The sequence below is a fragment of the Sebastes fasciatus genome, chromosome 22, assembly GCF_043250625.1.
Source record: "Sebastes fasciatus isolate fSebFas1 chromosome 22, fSebFas1.pri, whole genome shotgun sequence".
Taxonomy (NCBI): Eukaryota; Metazoa; Chordata; class Actinopteri; order Perciformes; family Sebastidae; genus Sebastes; species Sebastes fasciatus.
Genome location: NC_133816.1, coordinates 11,909,366 through 11,922,957, shown reverse-complemented (window position 1 = coordinate 11,922,957; position 13,592 = coordinate 11,909,366). Strand labels below are relative to the sequence as shown.

Sequence of the window (13,592 nt, the reverse complement as noted above, 5' to 3'; positions counted from 1 at the left end):
TGTGTGCACTTAAATTATGTTAATAATTAATGAAAAAGTTAGGTGCACCAGTGCCACCAATATAAAAAGTTTTCTGTGTAGTGTTTTCTGGTAGTTCAATAAATAAATAGTCTATATGAAATAGCCACATGGTAAAGCCTAATTTTGTACACTCCTATGTGAATCCAATACTTCACAAATCAAAAAATACTGAGTATTTTCTCATTTAATTAACAACTTTAGTGCAAAATGAACATAACTGTTTCAAGTGAAATTATAGGGAAAATGAATAAATATTTCCAGCTATACTCTGGCTATGTTTACATGCATGCCTACAAATACAGTACAGAGTAGTCAGATTAAGACAATAGTTTGATTTAACTGACTTTGATCAGATTTGCGGAGAAATGTGAGATAGTATGTGCTTATTATCAATTTAGACAATGCACTGTAACTATCACAATATCTCGATATTTCATCACGATACGATCGTATTGAAAAACGATAAATTATCATATTGAATATCGTCCAGCCCTAAATTAATTATCTGAGAAATAAGTGGCAGATTGATCAATAATGTAAATAATCATCAGAGACCTAAATGGCAACACATTAAAGGCAGTGTGAATGCATGTTTCTGTTGAATTGGTATCCTCCCAGTTTTTACATTAGAGAGACAACATAGGTTCAATGAAAAGACACCATACGTGGATAAAAGAAACCAGAAATCTAAGAACACCTCCATCTCTATTTTCTCATCATGCATGAGGCCTGCTTCCTCCTCACCTCTGCAGCTGGCAGGTGTCCCTGACCAGACGCCGTCGGCCTGGCACAGTCTGATGCTGGTTCCCTGGAGATCAAAATCTGGCTCGCATCGCACACCGCAGGCCGCATCGAAGTGGTTGTTACATACGTTTTGGACGAAGAAGCCATTTTCTGGAGGAGTCAGTGGTGGACAGTATACCACTAGGAGAAGAGGAGAGGAGAGAAACAGTTAGTGAAATCCTGACTTTCATATTGTAGTTAACACAAAAAGACATTCAAAAACAAACACAATGTAACACGCAGAGAGAAAACCTGCGGACACAGTGGAAAGTTAATGTTCCTGATTTAAAGCATAAGAAAGTGTGAAAACAAAAGAAATGACAGGTTGTCAAACATCACCTCCCCAATCTACACTGAGGGAGGAAGAGAAAGCACAACGCAGTCCATGAAAACTGATGATTAATGAACATCGCTGTGTTCAGATGAACTGCTGTGTGGAAATCACTGGCTCATTCTTCAAGGAAAGGGAGGGCCACGGGAATTACTGGAAGCAGATTCATAATACACAGTATACGCTCTGATACTAACCTCATACTTCTGTGGAATACTGTGTTTCTGTTCCAGTTGATTTATCTTCATGTACCGCTACATTTCCACTATTCTTATCGGCCACAAGTTCTCCCATATTTCTACTTTATGAAACCCGTAAATATTTTTTCCCCGTCATTACAAACTCATAAGGCCTGAAATCCCAGTACTCACTATTGCAACTGGATGACTACAAGCCTTGACTGGATGACTTGTTGGGTGAGATGAAGAGCTAAAGTATGCACTTGGAAGGACTTTTAGATATTATTCATTGGTACATTGTCTAAGTTATACGTAATAAGTCACTGTAGGGAAATTGATCATCTGCACCAAGGCAACGCGTACATCTTTTTGGAGGAAACCTATTACAGGGACTGTTAAATCTTGTCTTAGAATAGACATCTTTATTGTCCATTCGCATGGAACATTGTCTATGGCTTCACAAACATACATACACTTAAAGAACTTCACAGACATACATACACGTAAACGCTTCCTTTGCCATGAGATAGAATACATGAGATAAAGAAAAACAAAAAAACAAAGTAAGTAATAGCCTAAGTGTATTTTCAGTTGGTGATATTCCCTTGGCATTTAGCTATTAAGGATTATTATTGCTCATACTAACTGGTCAGTTTTTGTCTTGGGAATGCCTTGCAGGACATTTAAAGAGGACCTATTATACTGTTGTGCATATAAAGGGTCTGCAAAGTTACAAAGCCCAAAGTCCAGAAGAACTACCTGAAACGCCTTGCTTGAAGTCCCGCCTTTTTCTTCCGTAACGTGGTGATGTCACCAAGTAACGCATTTGCATAATACCCGCACAGCGGTTAATTTGGCACACCCTCAAACAAACACCACTTTTATGATTTTTTTAAGTGTAAATGCAATTACCAGAAGTAAAAAGCTAACGTTAGGCTTTAAACGAACTACACCACGATCATGAGCGCGAGAATACACAATGAGGCTGTAAAGGAGTACGAGTCGGCGTGATGACGTTTAGTAGTCTCATTTAGCAACCGCCTTTTTTAAGACACATAAAGGCTTCAAAATTCACGAGTGGGGTATTTAGCGATATATTTTACGTCGTAGAACAAAACGTTAAAATCTCTAAAGCTTGTTTTAACGACAGACCTTATTTCAGGCATCTAACGAAAAACCCATTCAAAAATATCATTGACTTCCAGACGAGGGAACTGGAAGTGCTAAAATGCTAACACATTTACGGGTTTTAGGACTCATTCCTGTAGCACTGTATAGGTCCTCTGTAATGTTTAAAAAAATAACAAATGGAAAAGCTCTTATGAACATGATGCAGGTTGAATCACTAATCTGTTTTTATTAAACTCATTATATAAGGTGTCAAACGTTATTTTCTGCAAAAGCGCACACCAGCATCCAGGATTGAGACCCATCAGGCTAAATCATATATATAGCTGATAGTGCAGTTAACAGATGAGTTCCTCTTACCCTGGCAGGTCATGCCTATTGGCTGATAACCCGGCTTGCAGACGCAGTCACTGAGGGAGGTGCTGCCTGGCTGGGAGGTGTGCTGCGAGTCGGGGCATGACAGGCAGGTGCTCAGACCTCCCGGTGTTCCCTCTGGTTTATAGGTGCCGGGTGGACACGCTGGAGGAAAAAGAGGAGAGCAGATAGAAGTTAGAAACTATAAGTGACGCAAAGAAAAAGACACGGCTGGATGGAAAGATCAGATGATGGACATGTTTGAAAGAAAATTAAGCTGAAATGAAAAACTGCCTCGCTACTGCTGAAAAAGCTTCGTGACTGAAACTGAAAAACAGCTTCACAGATTTATGGGGAGACTTTGATCACATTCATGTCTGGACATGTAGTGGTGGAAAATATGGCAAAAATGACAAAATGATCTCACTGGGTAGGTAAAAAAGACAAGTTCTGTTCAGCATCTTAATTATTCCAAGAAGGGAAAACTATTTGACTATTTCACAAAGAAATGCGACAATCAAAGAAAAGTTTATGAGCATCTAAAAGCAGTTACGGTTCGCGTGTAAGCACACATGGGCTACATTAGGAAAACCCTTTTGATCACCTGCACGTGCACACACTCACAGACATAATAGAGTATGTTTCCTATTAGCATCACCTGAGTCCGATCAGAGGACATGCTGTAAAGATGAAGCAGCGGGGGTCATAAGAAGGTCCTCCAACATTCTTTCATTCACCATCAATCAACTTCGTCTCAGTGCATCACTTGCGTTGCAGAGGAGTGAAAATGAATGACTAAATCCATCACATGGTCTTATCGGGGTTTAAAGGTTACTTTCACATGGGATTGTTCATAAATTACAGATTAACTGATTAAACCTGTAATATATTCAGTGACGCAATGTGCGTTTAATTCTGAAATCCAGTGATCTCATTCGTCTCTGATGTTTTTAGATTAACTACTTTGAATTAGCTCCAAAATTCAGATTATGATTATTTTGAATTATGTTATTACCACGGACAACAGCCCTTATCAGCCATTACAAGGGTAGTTTCACAGAAGCAATTTGCTGTGCTGGTAATTCCCATAATTCACTGCGATTACTGGTGCATTTTGCGGGGAAAAGGCTTTATCAGTTGCTCCCCAAAGTCAAAGCAATTTTCTCCTGTGCTGTTTTTGTATCCAAACCACTTTAAAAGGAAGCAGCACAAACACATTATAACCATTACATCTTCGATGACTGCAGGCGTTATTTACATGATTCACACCAACTGTTTTCCCATCACATCCATAGTCACACAGTTCAGAAAACCCTTTCATGAGCTACTACAAAATGACTTGGTTAATTAAGGCTTGTAGCATCAATTAATCGTTTGGTCCATTGGATGTCAGAAGGTAATTAGGGATGCCAGATGTGGTTTCCTGGAACCAAGGGTTGCTTTGCTGGTGTGTTGTTCGGTATTATCGGTAGTCTGGAGTCTCAGTTTATCATAGAAGTCTGAGAAGACTAACAAGTGTTGATATATGAAATCATCTGGCATCTTTTAAAAATACTTGATTTGGTTTTCAGTCAATCGATTGGTTGACTACTTGTCTCAGTTCTAATTTTATGTGCATCATAAACCGGGTTTCCACCAAGAAATTCCTGGTAATTTTAGTCCCGGGATTAGTTTTCAAGGAACTAAAAGGTTCCTTCAACCCACTGATGTCTGCGTTTTAAAGCGGTTTAAAGACCTGAGGAGATTAGAAAAAACGAGTCCGCTGACGTATGAAAAAGCAACATGACATGGGACAAGGGCTGCTGGTAGTCGCAGCGGTAAACACACTCTGCAGCCTGCAGTTCAGTGTGTCCGCCTGTTTCATCTAAAAAAAAAGATTGTTCTCACTGCGATGACGATTTTTACTGCTGTTTATATTTACTGATGCTTGTTGGATGTAATGAATGAAATGCAGAGGAGGAAAACTAAACTAAGAGCGTCCGTCTCCACAGTAAATCACCTGTTGAGTGTTTGATGGTTATTTTTTTACTTTAGAACGTAACCGCTGTGAAACGATCAGAAAATCTCACTTTTTCGCTGACGGTTATCCCTGCAAACTCCACCCGGAAAGTTCCTGCAGTACTGTACTACCACCCAACCAGGGTCTTTTTGGGGGGGGAAATGTCCCGTAAAATGTCCGTGGAACTTAACTTAGACCCTTGTCCCTGCGGTCAAAACGTGATGAGTTCCTCAAAAGGTTCCTACATCAGGGGGAAAGTTCCTGCAGTCGAAAAAGGGCTATAACTGACTAATGCTGTACCACTGTGCTACCATTTTATTTTGTACTCTGTTGTTAGTGCAACGTGCGGTTGTGGTTTTGATATTGATGCTGTCATGTTTTGTTATTTTTTATATGTGGAAAAAAAACTAATAAAGTACTATAACAAAAACCAACTACTGTTTGTAAATTGGTGTTAAGTGTCCATATCCAAGTTCATACACATTTGAGAACCACCAAAGTGTGAAGTAATCACTGACGTTTTAGCTCTATAAAGAGCCGAAGTAAAACCAGAACTTCCGGGTTCGGTTCCAAACTTCATTCAAAATCTCATTAACATTTGTTACTACCCTAATAACTAAAAATACAGCTTTGGAACAGAAACTCAACAATGTTGCCTCATATGTTTGTATAAGGAGGGTAGTTTATTGAAAAACTTCTGTTTTTTAGTGGCCTTGAAAAGAACAGTGTGTGACATTTTAGGGGATCTATTAGCAGAAATGGAATATAATATTCATAACTATGATTTCATTAGTGTATAATCACCTGAAACTAAGAAACATTGTGTTTTCGTTAGCTTAGAATGAGCCCTTTATATCTACATAGGGAGCAGGTCCTCTTAACGGAGTCCAACATGTTTCTACAGTAGCCCAGAACAGACAAACCAAACACTGTCTCTAGAAAGCGTTTGCATTTTTACGTCACCTGAAGGCCACCGTAGTTCTCGGACACGCTTGTTAAAATGCAGTAACGTGAGTTGCAGAGGGCAAAACCGTGGTACCGCCAGCCGCGGTCTGACTTCCTTTGCTCCTAAAGTAGTGTTATTATGGTAAGGATTACCTCTGAGTGACGCAAACGGCGTTACCACGGTTTTCTTAACGGCTCACGTTACCGCAGTCTTGGAAAGGGAGGAGTGAGCGGAAGGGGAATTCAGTTGGTTGCAATCTGCAACCACACCACTAGATGCTGCCAAACCCTACACACGGTACCTTTAATGAACACCATTTCCCATAAGCCCACAGACCTTCACGGGTTAAATGTCACGGCTCGAGTCGAGGGGTCGTTACTAGTTCAGGAAATGCTATAAAAGAGAGCGTTAGTGAGATTAGGAATATGGACAAAACCAAGATACAATGACGTACCTGTGCTGCCGCTTTTGTATTGTTTAGCGTTTGAGTGTTAAAATAATTTTCATTTCTAATCGCAGTTGCTGTAGTGGACGCTGATTTGTCTTAGAATATGTAAAGTAAACACAATAACACACTTTTCATAGAGAACAATGAAAGAAATGCTGAATGACAGATTGAGTAACAGAAGCTAGTAGAACAGAGGCTAGACAGGACATGACATCAGGACATCGGCTCTCTATCTACTGTATAATTTGACTAGTTTTCTGGTCCACCTTTCATACAGATGCACATATGACATGGCTTTACTGAACGTGCCTGTTTGAGCCGTTCATATGAGACTGCTGTCACGGGTTAATAGCCCGGTGTATGACTTCAGACACATTACTGCTAAACCAGAGAATTAGACAGAATTATATCACATATGTATCAAATAAAGTTAATTTGTTAACAGATTACAGTTGGGTGTTGCACTGTTACGTCATTCTCTGTTCAAGCAAATCCAAATGTTGTTTGCATTAATTTGAAAAACAATCCGACAGTATTGACTACAGCAGTTTCCAAATCAAATTTAATTTGGTGCTGTGCTCTTTAAATGAGAAAATCATAAACTTTCTCAACCCACACCCACACACATCATTTAAACACTTATAATACATTTGAAAAAAACTTGTATCCACATGGGATATCTTCAGAAACCCCCTTTTAGTGTGAGCAGCAAGACTAGTTATGAGCTTTATTTCAATACAGAAAAATTATATCACGTTATATTGCTGTCTTTGTTGGCATCAGTTCAGAGGTCTCTGGTTTATAACATTAAGCTTAAGTAAACTGGTTGGATTACAAGCCGTCATGTACGGTAGGTGCAACAGAGAATCCATAGTACTAATATTCTTCACAACTCATTTACTCGCCGCTAAGCCAGAGGCCTCAGGCCAGGTGTGAATTTCCACTGCTGAGCCAGCCTGGCCTCTCACCACACTCCCCCCTCCCTGCACCCAGCAGCAGGTCAGCCAGGAGATGTTGACCAACTGTAAAGCAGGCACTGGCTGCTGGCACTGAAATGCACCCAATAACCCACATCAAACACACACAGAGAAAAAACATGTGTTATACCTGTTCTGGTGCAGACAGTGTGTGTGTGTGTCAGTCTGCAGTTTTCATTTGATAACAAAAGCAGCCGATGCGACTTCTCCATCCTGTGTTTTAAACTCAGAGGAGGCATCTTACATAAGACGGGCCGACAGCTAAAAGTGTCCCCTCTGTTCAAGTCCTCAGGAATCTGTTTTACAGCTTAATTTGAGGTTTACAGGAAGCCTAGTTATTTTTAATGTGAATAATAATTCACCCGGAGCGCAACGATGGAAAATACTGTATCGAAAAAAATATTAAATTTCAGTTCCTGGCAGGTAGAAATGTACACAGACAGATGCATGGTCACACAAACACACACACCCACACACAGTTTAGAAAGACCAGACATGGCTTCTGGCTATGGGAATCAGGACGAAGGAAGGAGGGAAGAAGGGAGGGATGGACAGGAAGGGATAAATGATGAAAGACCGAGCAGCCATGAATTGAAAATAAAAAGGAAAAGCTGGAAGGTGAATGTGGAGAAACCTGTGGGAATTTCTTTTAAAATGTATCATTGCTCCATGACTTGAGCCAAAAGTCAGACCCCAAACTGAAACTAATTGTGTTTGGACGCGGCGCTGGTCTGAATTACGCGGCAGCCAGTCGTTTCATTTTGGGTCCGTCTAGTTACTGCCTATGGCTGCGGAGTTAACTCTGCTCCACTGTACCCTTCATTTAGAGAGGAAGTGGACCGTCAGCGGGCCAGATGACCATAAAACAGAAAGAGCCTGCTGTGTCTGGACTGGTTGTAACCATATGGAGGGACAGCAGCTGGTCAAAGAGGACTACTGTATGCAGTAATGATCTTAGGAAAGGAAAGAGCGAGCCTCTGCGATCAGAAGCTATTTATTTAAAGTTAAAGCAATATTTGAGCAATCCCAATGACTAATAATGAAGTTAAATGATGTATCATAACATCACCAGCTTTCAAACTTTCCGATTCTTATAACATCCTTTTGGGAATGAAGTTTTTTTAATAGTTTCTTTAAAAATACCCCATACCCACAATGCAACTTGACCGTTGACAGTTGGGTCGGAAATTCAGATGTGTTATGCTTGTAACGGCTAATGTAGTGACATCACTTGAGGCAATTTATCAGATCTCCCTCTGGAGCCACGAAACACTTTCTACAACTTTTTTCACACACGTATACGTCGAGACCTGTTAACAGATTTTGATGCGTAAAATCTGTGAAGTTCCCCTTTAAGATACTAACTCTTACACAGAAACCTCACCTTTAAATTCAAAGACTTACACTAATGTAAGAGTTAACTATCTTCTTAGCTGTCACTGACATTTAAAACGAAAAACAGAAGAATACATCCTCTTAGGATTAAGTATGGAGTCGAAAAGACAACGACAAAACCAAGCACAGGCCAGTTCATCTGTTAAAGTCCAGTCTGCTAATATGAAGTGAGTTAGTCATTTAAACTGGCAGACACGTCTGGCCCGCGAGCCAAAGTTACTATCACACGAGAATCTCTCGAGTCTCTGGGGGAAGGCTGTGTTCGATTAGCCAGGCCTAAAAACAGACCGGGACGGAAACGATGAAAGGAGATCCAGAGGGAGAGCAGAACATCTGCCTCCGCAGCCACAATGACAAACAGAGAGAGAGGTTTTCATCTTAGAGGGACATATTCTGCTCAGTCCAACAAAATCCACAAACACACATGCCAATCCATACATTAGTCATAAACACACGGCTTCCCACATGTTATCTTGAACATAAACCACCTATTTCTTATAACGGGGGAGTTAAACATATATTTACACTTAAAACAATCTAAAACCTCAAAAAAGTCAGTGTCGTTCACGAATAAGCCTCGGCATCAGATCTTGTTTACTTCTTCTTTGATCAGATAGTAGATTGAAATTATAATTTTGCCAGACTATTTCATGTAAGCAAAGTTCTTGTATGGCTGCTTGTATTTAGAAAAAATGTAACGTCCAAATTTATTTGTTTTGTTAAATAAAGAAGAAAAGTTATTATTTTGGTACTATTAGTCCATAAACATAGGTATCGTATTAAATTTTAAAATGATAACCAGCCCTATTCACACGGTATTTTCATCACCAGTTGGATTGGAGAGGTCATTAATGGTTAAAAACAGGAGTCACTCTGTCAAATTAAAAGAAAAATGTTTTTTTTCTTTGTCTTATCTTATTTTGACATACAGAATATCTGTATTGAGAACAAAATCTGAAACCACTGAAATGTTATCCAGCTAAAAATGCCAACAAAGTTGCCCTATGTGATGATACTGACTAGCATCTGATCAAAGAATAACTTAACAAGCCTGAGCATATGACCAGGCATGCTAACTAGCGATAATGACCTCTGTTTTGGCGTCGCAGCCATGTCAGAATTAGGGGTGGGGGAAATCGATACGGCATAGTATCTCGATATTTTGCGTGGAACTACTGTATCGATACATATTATTATTATATAAACTAACCTCTTAACAATCTGACGGACACTATTCTGTCTTTCAGAGGTTGTAGCGGGCTCAGTCTTAAATCTAGAGTGAATATACTGGTATTATATGAAACTAGAAAAACCTAAGGAATCCATTGGTACCAACCATGTCATGTTAGCAAAATAACGCACCTTTAGGGAACATAACTGTCGCTGACACAGTGAGTAGCTAACATTATGGGCGTTAAGTGCAAATCAGACAGTAAAAGTAACAAATATTTCTGTGGTCCTATAATGTTTGTGATGCCGTGACCCAAGTCTGTCATCTTCAAAGCCAAACGATGGAGACCGAGGAAGTCCAGCCTGGCCTGGCCACTTGTGGTCGACGGCCTTCTCACACAAGAATTGTTGTTAAGTTTAAATTCCAGAGTATTTCACTGAGAAAACAATGTTCACATGCGAGGAAACTTTCCACTCCGAACTGAGACTTCCAATGTGCACTTGAGGTGCATAAATAGACAATGGAAATGGACAATTAAAATGTATAGTCTAGCCCACAAAAAACGACATACATTCACGCAAAGGCCTGTCAGAGACATGAAGAAACTGCTCAGTTTTAATGTTTAATTTCAGGTAAACACAGTCTGTATATACATTAATTCTGAGCCAGCAGACTATATGCACTCCCCTACCGCCCCCCCATTCATTGCACTTATGGTTGCCTCAGTGACAAGCCACCATAACAAGAAAGCACTAGCATCTGTCTACCATTCATTCATATTGCTCCACATGGCTCTAAGTTTCAGGACTCATGACCTCAAGTAGAAGAGTGAAGATGAATATGTGAGGTCCTGCTGTACCTGTACATCAACAAGCACCAATATGAAGACAAAATGAGTGCCAAACATAATGTACTGTTTTACTACAGTAAATAGCATGACACTGGAACCCTTCCAGCTCTAATAAAACGACTATTTCAGCTATTCATTATGAAGCAGGAAGCTTTCAGCAGCAGGTTTCAGACTCAAAATCCACTGAGGGAAACCACACAGCTGTCACCTGGTTTAGTTTCTGCTCCACTTGCGGATACATTTTGCCGTCATAGAATCAAAGAGTGAAACCAGGATGTGTCTGTGTTTGCAGCGATAAGGATCACAAGAATTTTCCAACCTCGCTACATGGGTCACCTATAGCAAAAAAAAAAGTTTGGGAATCTCATCTCAGGATGCTCTAAATCACATCGACGGAGTCTTATTGAAGTCTGGTCTGCTCTCCAGCTGGATTGCGGAGTGAAAAAGGGGGATGTGGGGGTGAGATGTGGCTGCTGCACAGCTGTCCACCTACACAACCTCCATCTGGGGGGGAAACGAACCTCCACAGGCTTCCTGATCACAAGAATGTGAAACTTCTGCGATGTGATGCAAGGCAGTCTTTGGAGAGGAAGCTGAGGAAGTTCAGTGGCTGTTCCATCGCTGTTTGCCTGCTTATTATTCAATCCGATTCCCAAGGGAGAATGACTTCACCGCAATTGCTAGATACCTCTTATGGATTCCCAAGGACGGGGAGACTGTCCTGCTCGCTTATTACAGACTCCGGGAACACTGGGATTCAACGGGAGAGCGAGGCGAACCGCTAAACAACTGTACAAACACAGGTTGGTCCCCAGTCTGGTGTGCATGATTACAGATGTGAAATGTGATAAAAGACTGCGGTATGATCTCAGTACACTCGGGACAACGTAGCACAACACTCAGAATGTGAACATGTTTAAAGAAAAAGGCCTGTTTTCATTTCCTTTGCGATTGTTACATCACCAAATTCCAAGGATGAAGGATGTGCTATCGGACGTACATGCACACATACAGTACATGCATGTGCAAACAACACTCCACCACATGCACACACATGCTCATATGTACACTAATCCGCTACACACACACACCGCCGTTCCCACAGTAGCCTCAGAGTTGGTGTTTCCTTGTGGGATTGTGAGTTCAGGGATGGTTTCTGCTAAACAGATTCCCTGACAGGCCCATCCAGTGTGTGCTTGTGTCTTTCTGTGTTTCTCTATATATATCTGCTTGTGTGTTGTGTGCACATAAAGAGCATGCTAATCTAAATGAGAGTCACAAACGGACTGAAAACAATTGTTATTTCTTCCCCTGTCGTCCTGCCAACTCTCCACACCCAAACATCATCTCACACCGTCGCAAACTTGGTCACGCAGGGACGCTGGAAATGTTGCTTTTCCTGCAGTCCTACTGTTTAACTGCAATGGAAATAATATATATACATATATGTATATATATATTGTTAAATAAATATTTCTTATACCGTCTCATATGAACCTCCGCGGAGTGAATGTGCATCGGTAGATCCTCGCCTGTCTCCTGCATTATTATAAGCTACAGTAACCTGGTTGTGTCATCCAAACACTGCCTCACTCACTCTTCATCTCCTCAGTTCTCGGGCTTTAGCTCTGTGTTGTTGACTGTGTAGTTGCTGTGGCTGCAGTATGTTAATGTTCAAGTTTGCTTTTCTAAAATCAGGGTTTTCCCTGCCATTGCATGGCACAAACAATGTGGAGGGCATCCGGACGAGCCGACGCGCTGCACGGGGGAGGGGGGTGAGAACGAGCGCGCTGTAATTTATGAATACAATGGTCACGTCGTGCAAAAGCAGTACATAATATTGATGAGCGATGTTACGCACTGATAAAACGGTGTTCAGTTTTCTGAATCTGCTCTTTTGATTTACAGAATAAGTCAAAAACCTTCAAATTTTCTTGAGGGAGGACCCCCAAACTCCCCACTCCCCATACCTCAACGGCTGCACAGCACCTCTAAAAACTCAGGCGGAACCTGTATTCAGTGTTGTTAATAACTACAAAATATATATGATCCGGAACATTCAAATTAAAGCAAAAAACATGAAAGCAGCATTTAGTATGACGTCATTATATAGACTGACTTTCTCTCAGCATCCCCAACTCTCACAGACTTCCGGCGTCTCTGTGGTCACGGACAGAATATTTCTACTGAAACACAACGATTTCTAGTGTTGAGGAAGCCGTTGTGTCACAACAGGAGCTGATCGGTGGGTCAGAGAGCGAGAGAAAAAAAAAGAGCTGACAGACAGATGCTTCTCTTCCAGAAAGCTGGCAGCGGCTGACTTCCTCCATTCTGACCTTTGACGTAGCGTGCGTCCCTCTTCATCACCTCCCACCAACTGGAGAGATTTCAGTCAACAGCTCTCACACATACAGAGAATGGGAAGATCAGAAAGTGAAAGGAAGTAGGAGGGAGCTGAAAGAGCACTGAAGAGGGTCGGTGAAAATATCCAGAGACGGATGGGGGTCACAGTGAGGGACAAACATGTTGGATTAGAAGAAGGGCAAAGGCCTTGAAAAAGACGGTGGAGAAAAGCACTTAAGATGCTAATGGAGAAAGTCGTTCCACCTTAAATTCCCATGGGCACATTTGTCAGTTTAAATTATGTGTGAGAGAGAAGCACAAAGAAGTTAAAATATTTTAAGTGCAAAAAGTCAAAGCAGAGAAGTTTGGTTTTTTTTTTGTCTCCACATAATGTGCACTTTGTCAGTACTGGGATGTTGGTGGCACACAAGATCATGAATTTAGCATTCTTGGCTACAGTGTGAGTTAACAAGGCATTCATTACTGATTAAATTGCAAAATCTTGCAAAAGCTCTTGCAAGACTCGCTGCCCAGTGACCTAGCCTAACCATAACTATCTTGCGAGAGTTTCGCAATTTGTGTGTCACCTCCTAGACACAACCACTAACAATATACCTCTAATATAACAATGAATATTTGCCCCAACCTTTTGAAAGTGCAGTCTTGT

The 13,592-nt window shown here is 40.9% G+C and overlaps 1 protein-coding gene across 6 annotated transcripts in view; it reads right to left on the bottom strand.

Annotated features, from left to right (window-relative positions):
- svep1 (sushi, von Willebrand factor type A, EGF and pentraxin domain containing 1) overlaps positions 1-13,592 on the bottom strand; it is a 108,228-nt gene that overhangs the window by 48,718 nt on the left and 45,918 nt on the right. For 5 of the 6 annotated variants that reach the window (XM_074623916.1, XM_074623919.1, XM_074623915.1 and 2 more), the window contains 2 exons: positions 2,803-2,961; positions 766-945 (listed from right to left, as the gene is read on the bottom strand). In XM_074623916.1, the coding sequence (XP_074480017.1) occupies positions 766-945; positions 2,803-2,961 (339 nt within the window). Of the gene's footprint in view, positions 1-765; positions 946-2,802; positions 2,962-13,592 lie in introns of those variants that run through there. The other variant, XM_074623921.1, reaches the window with a different exon arrangement.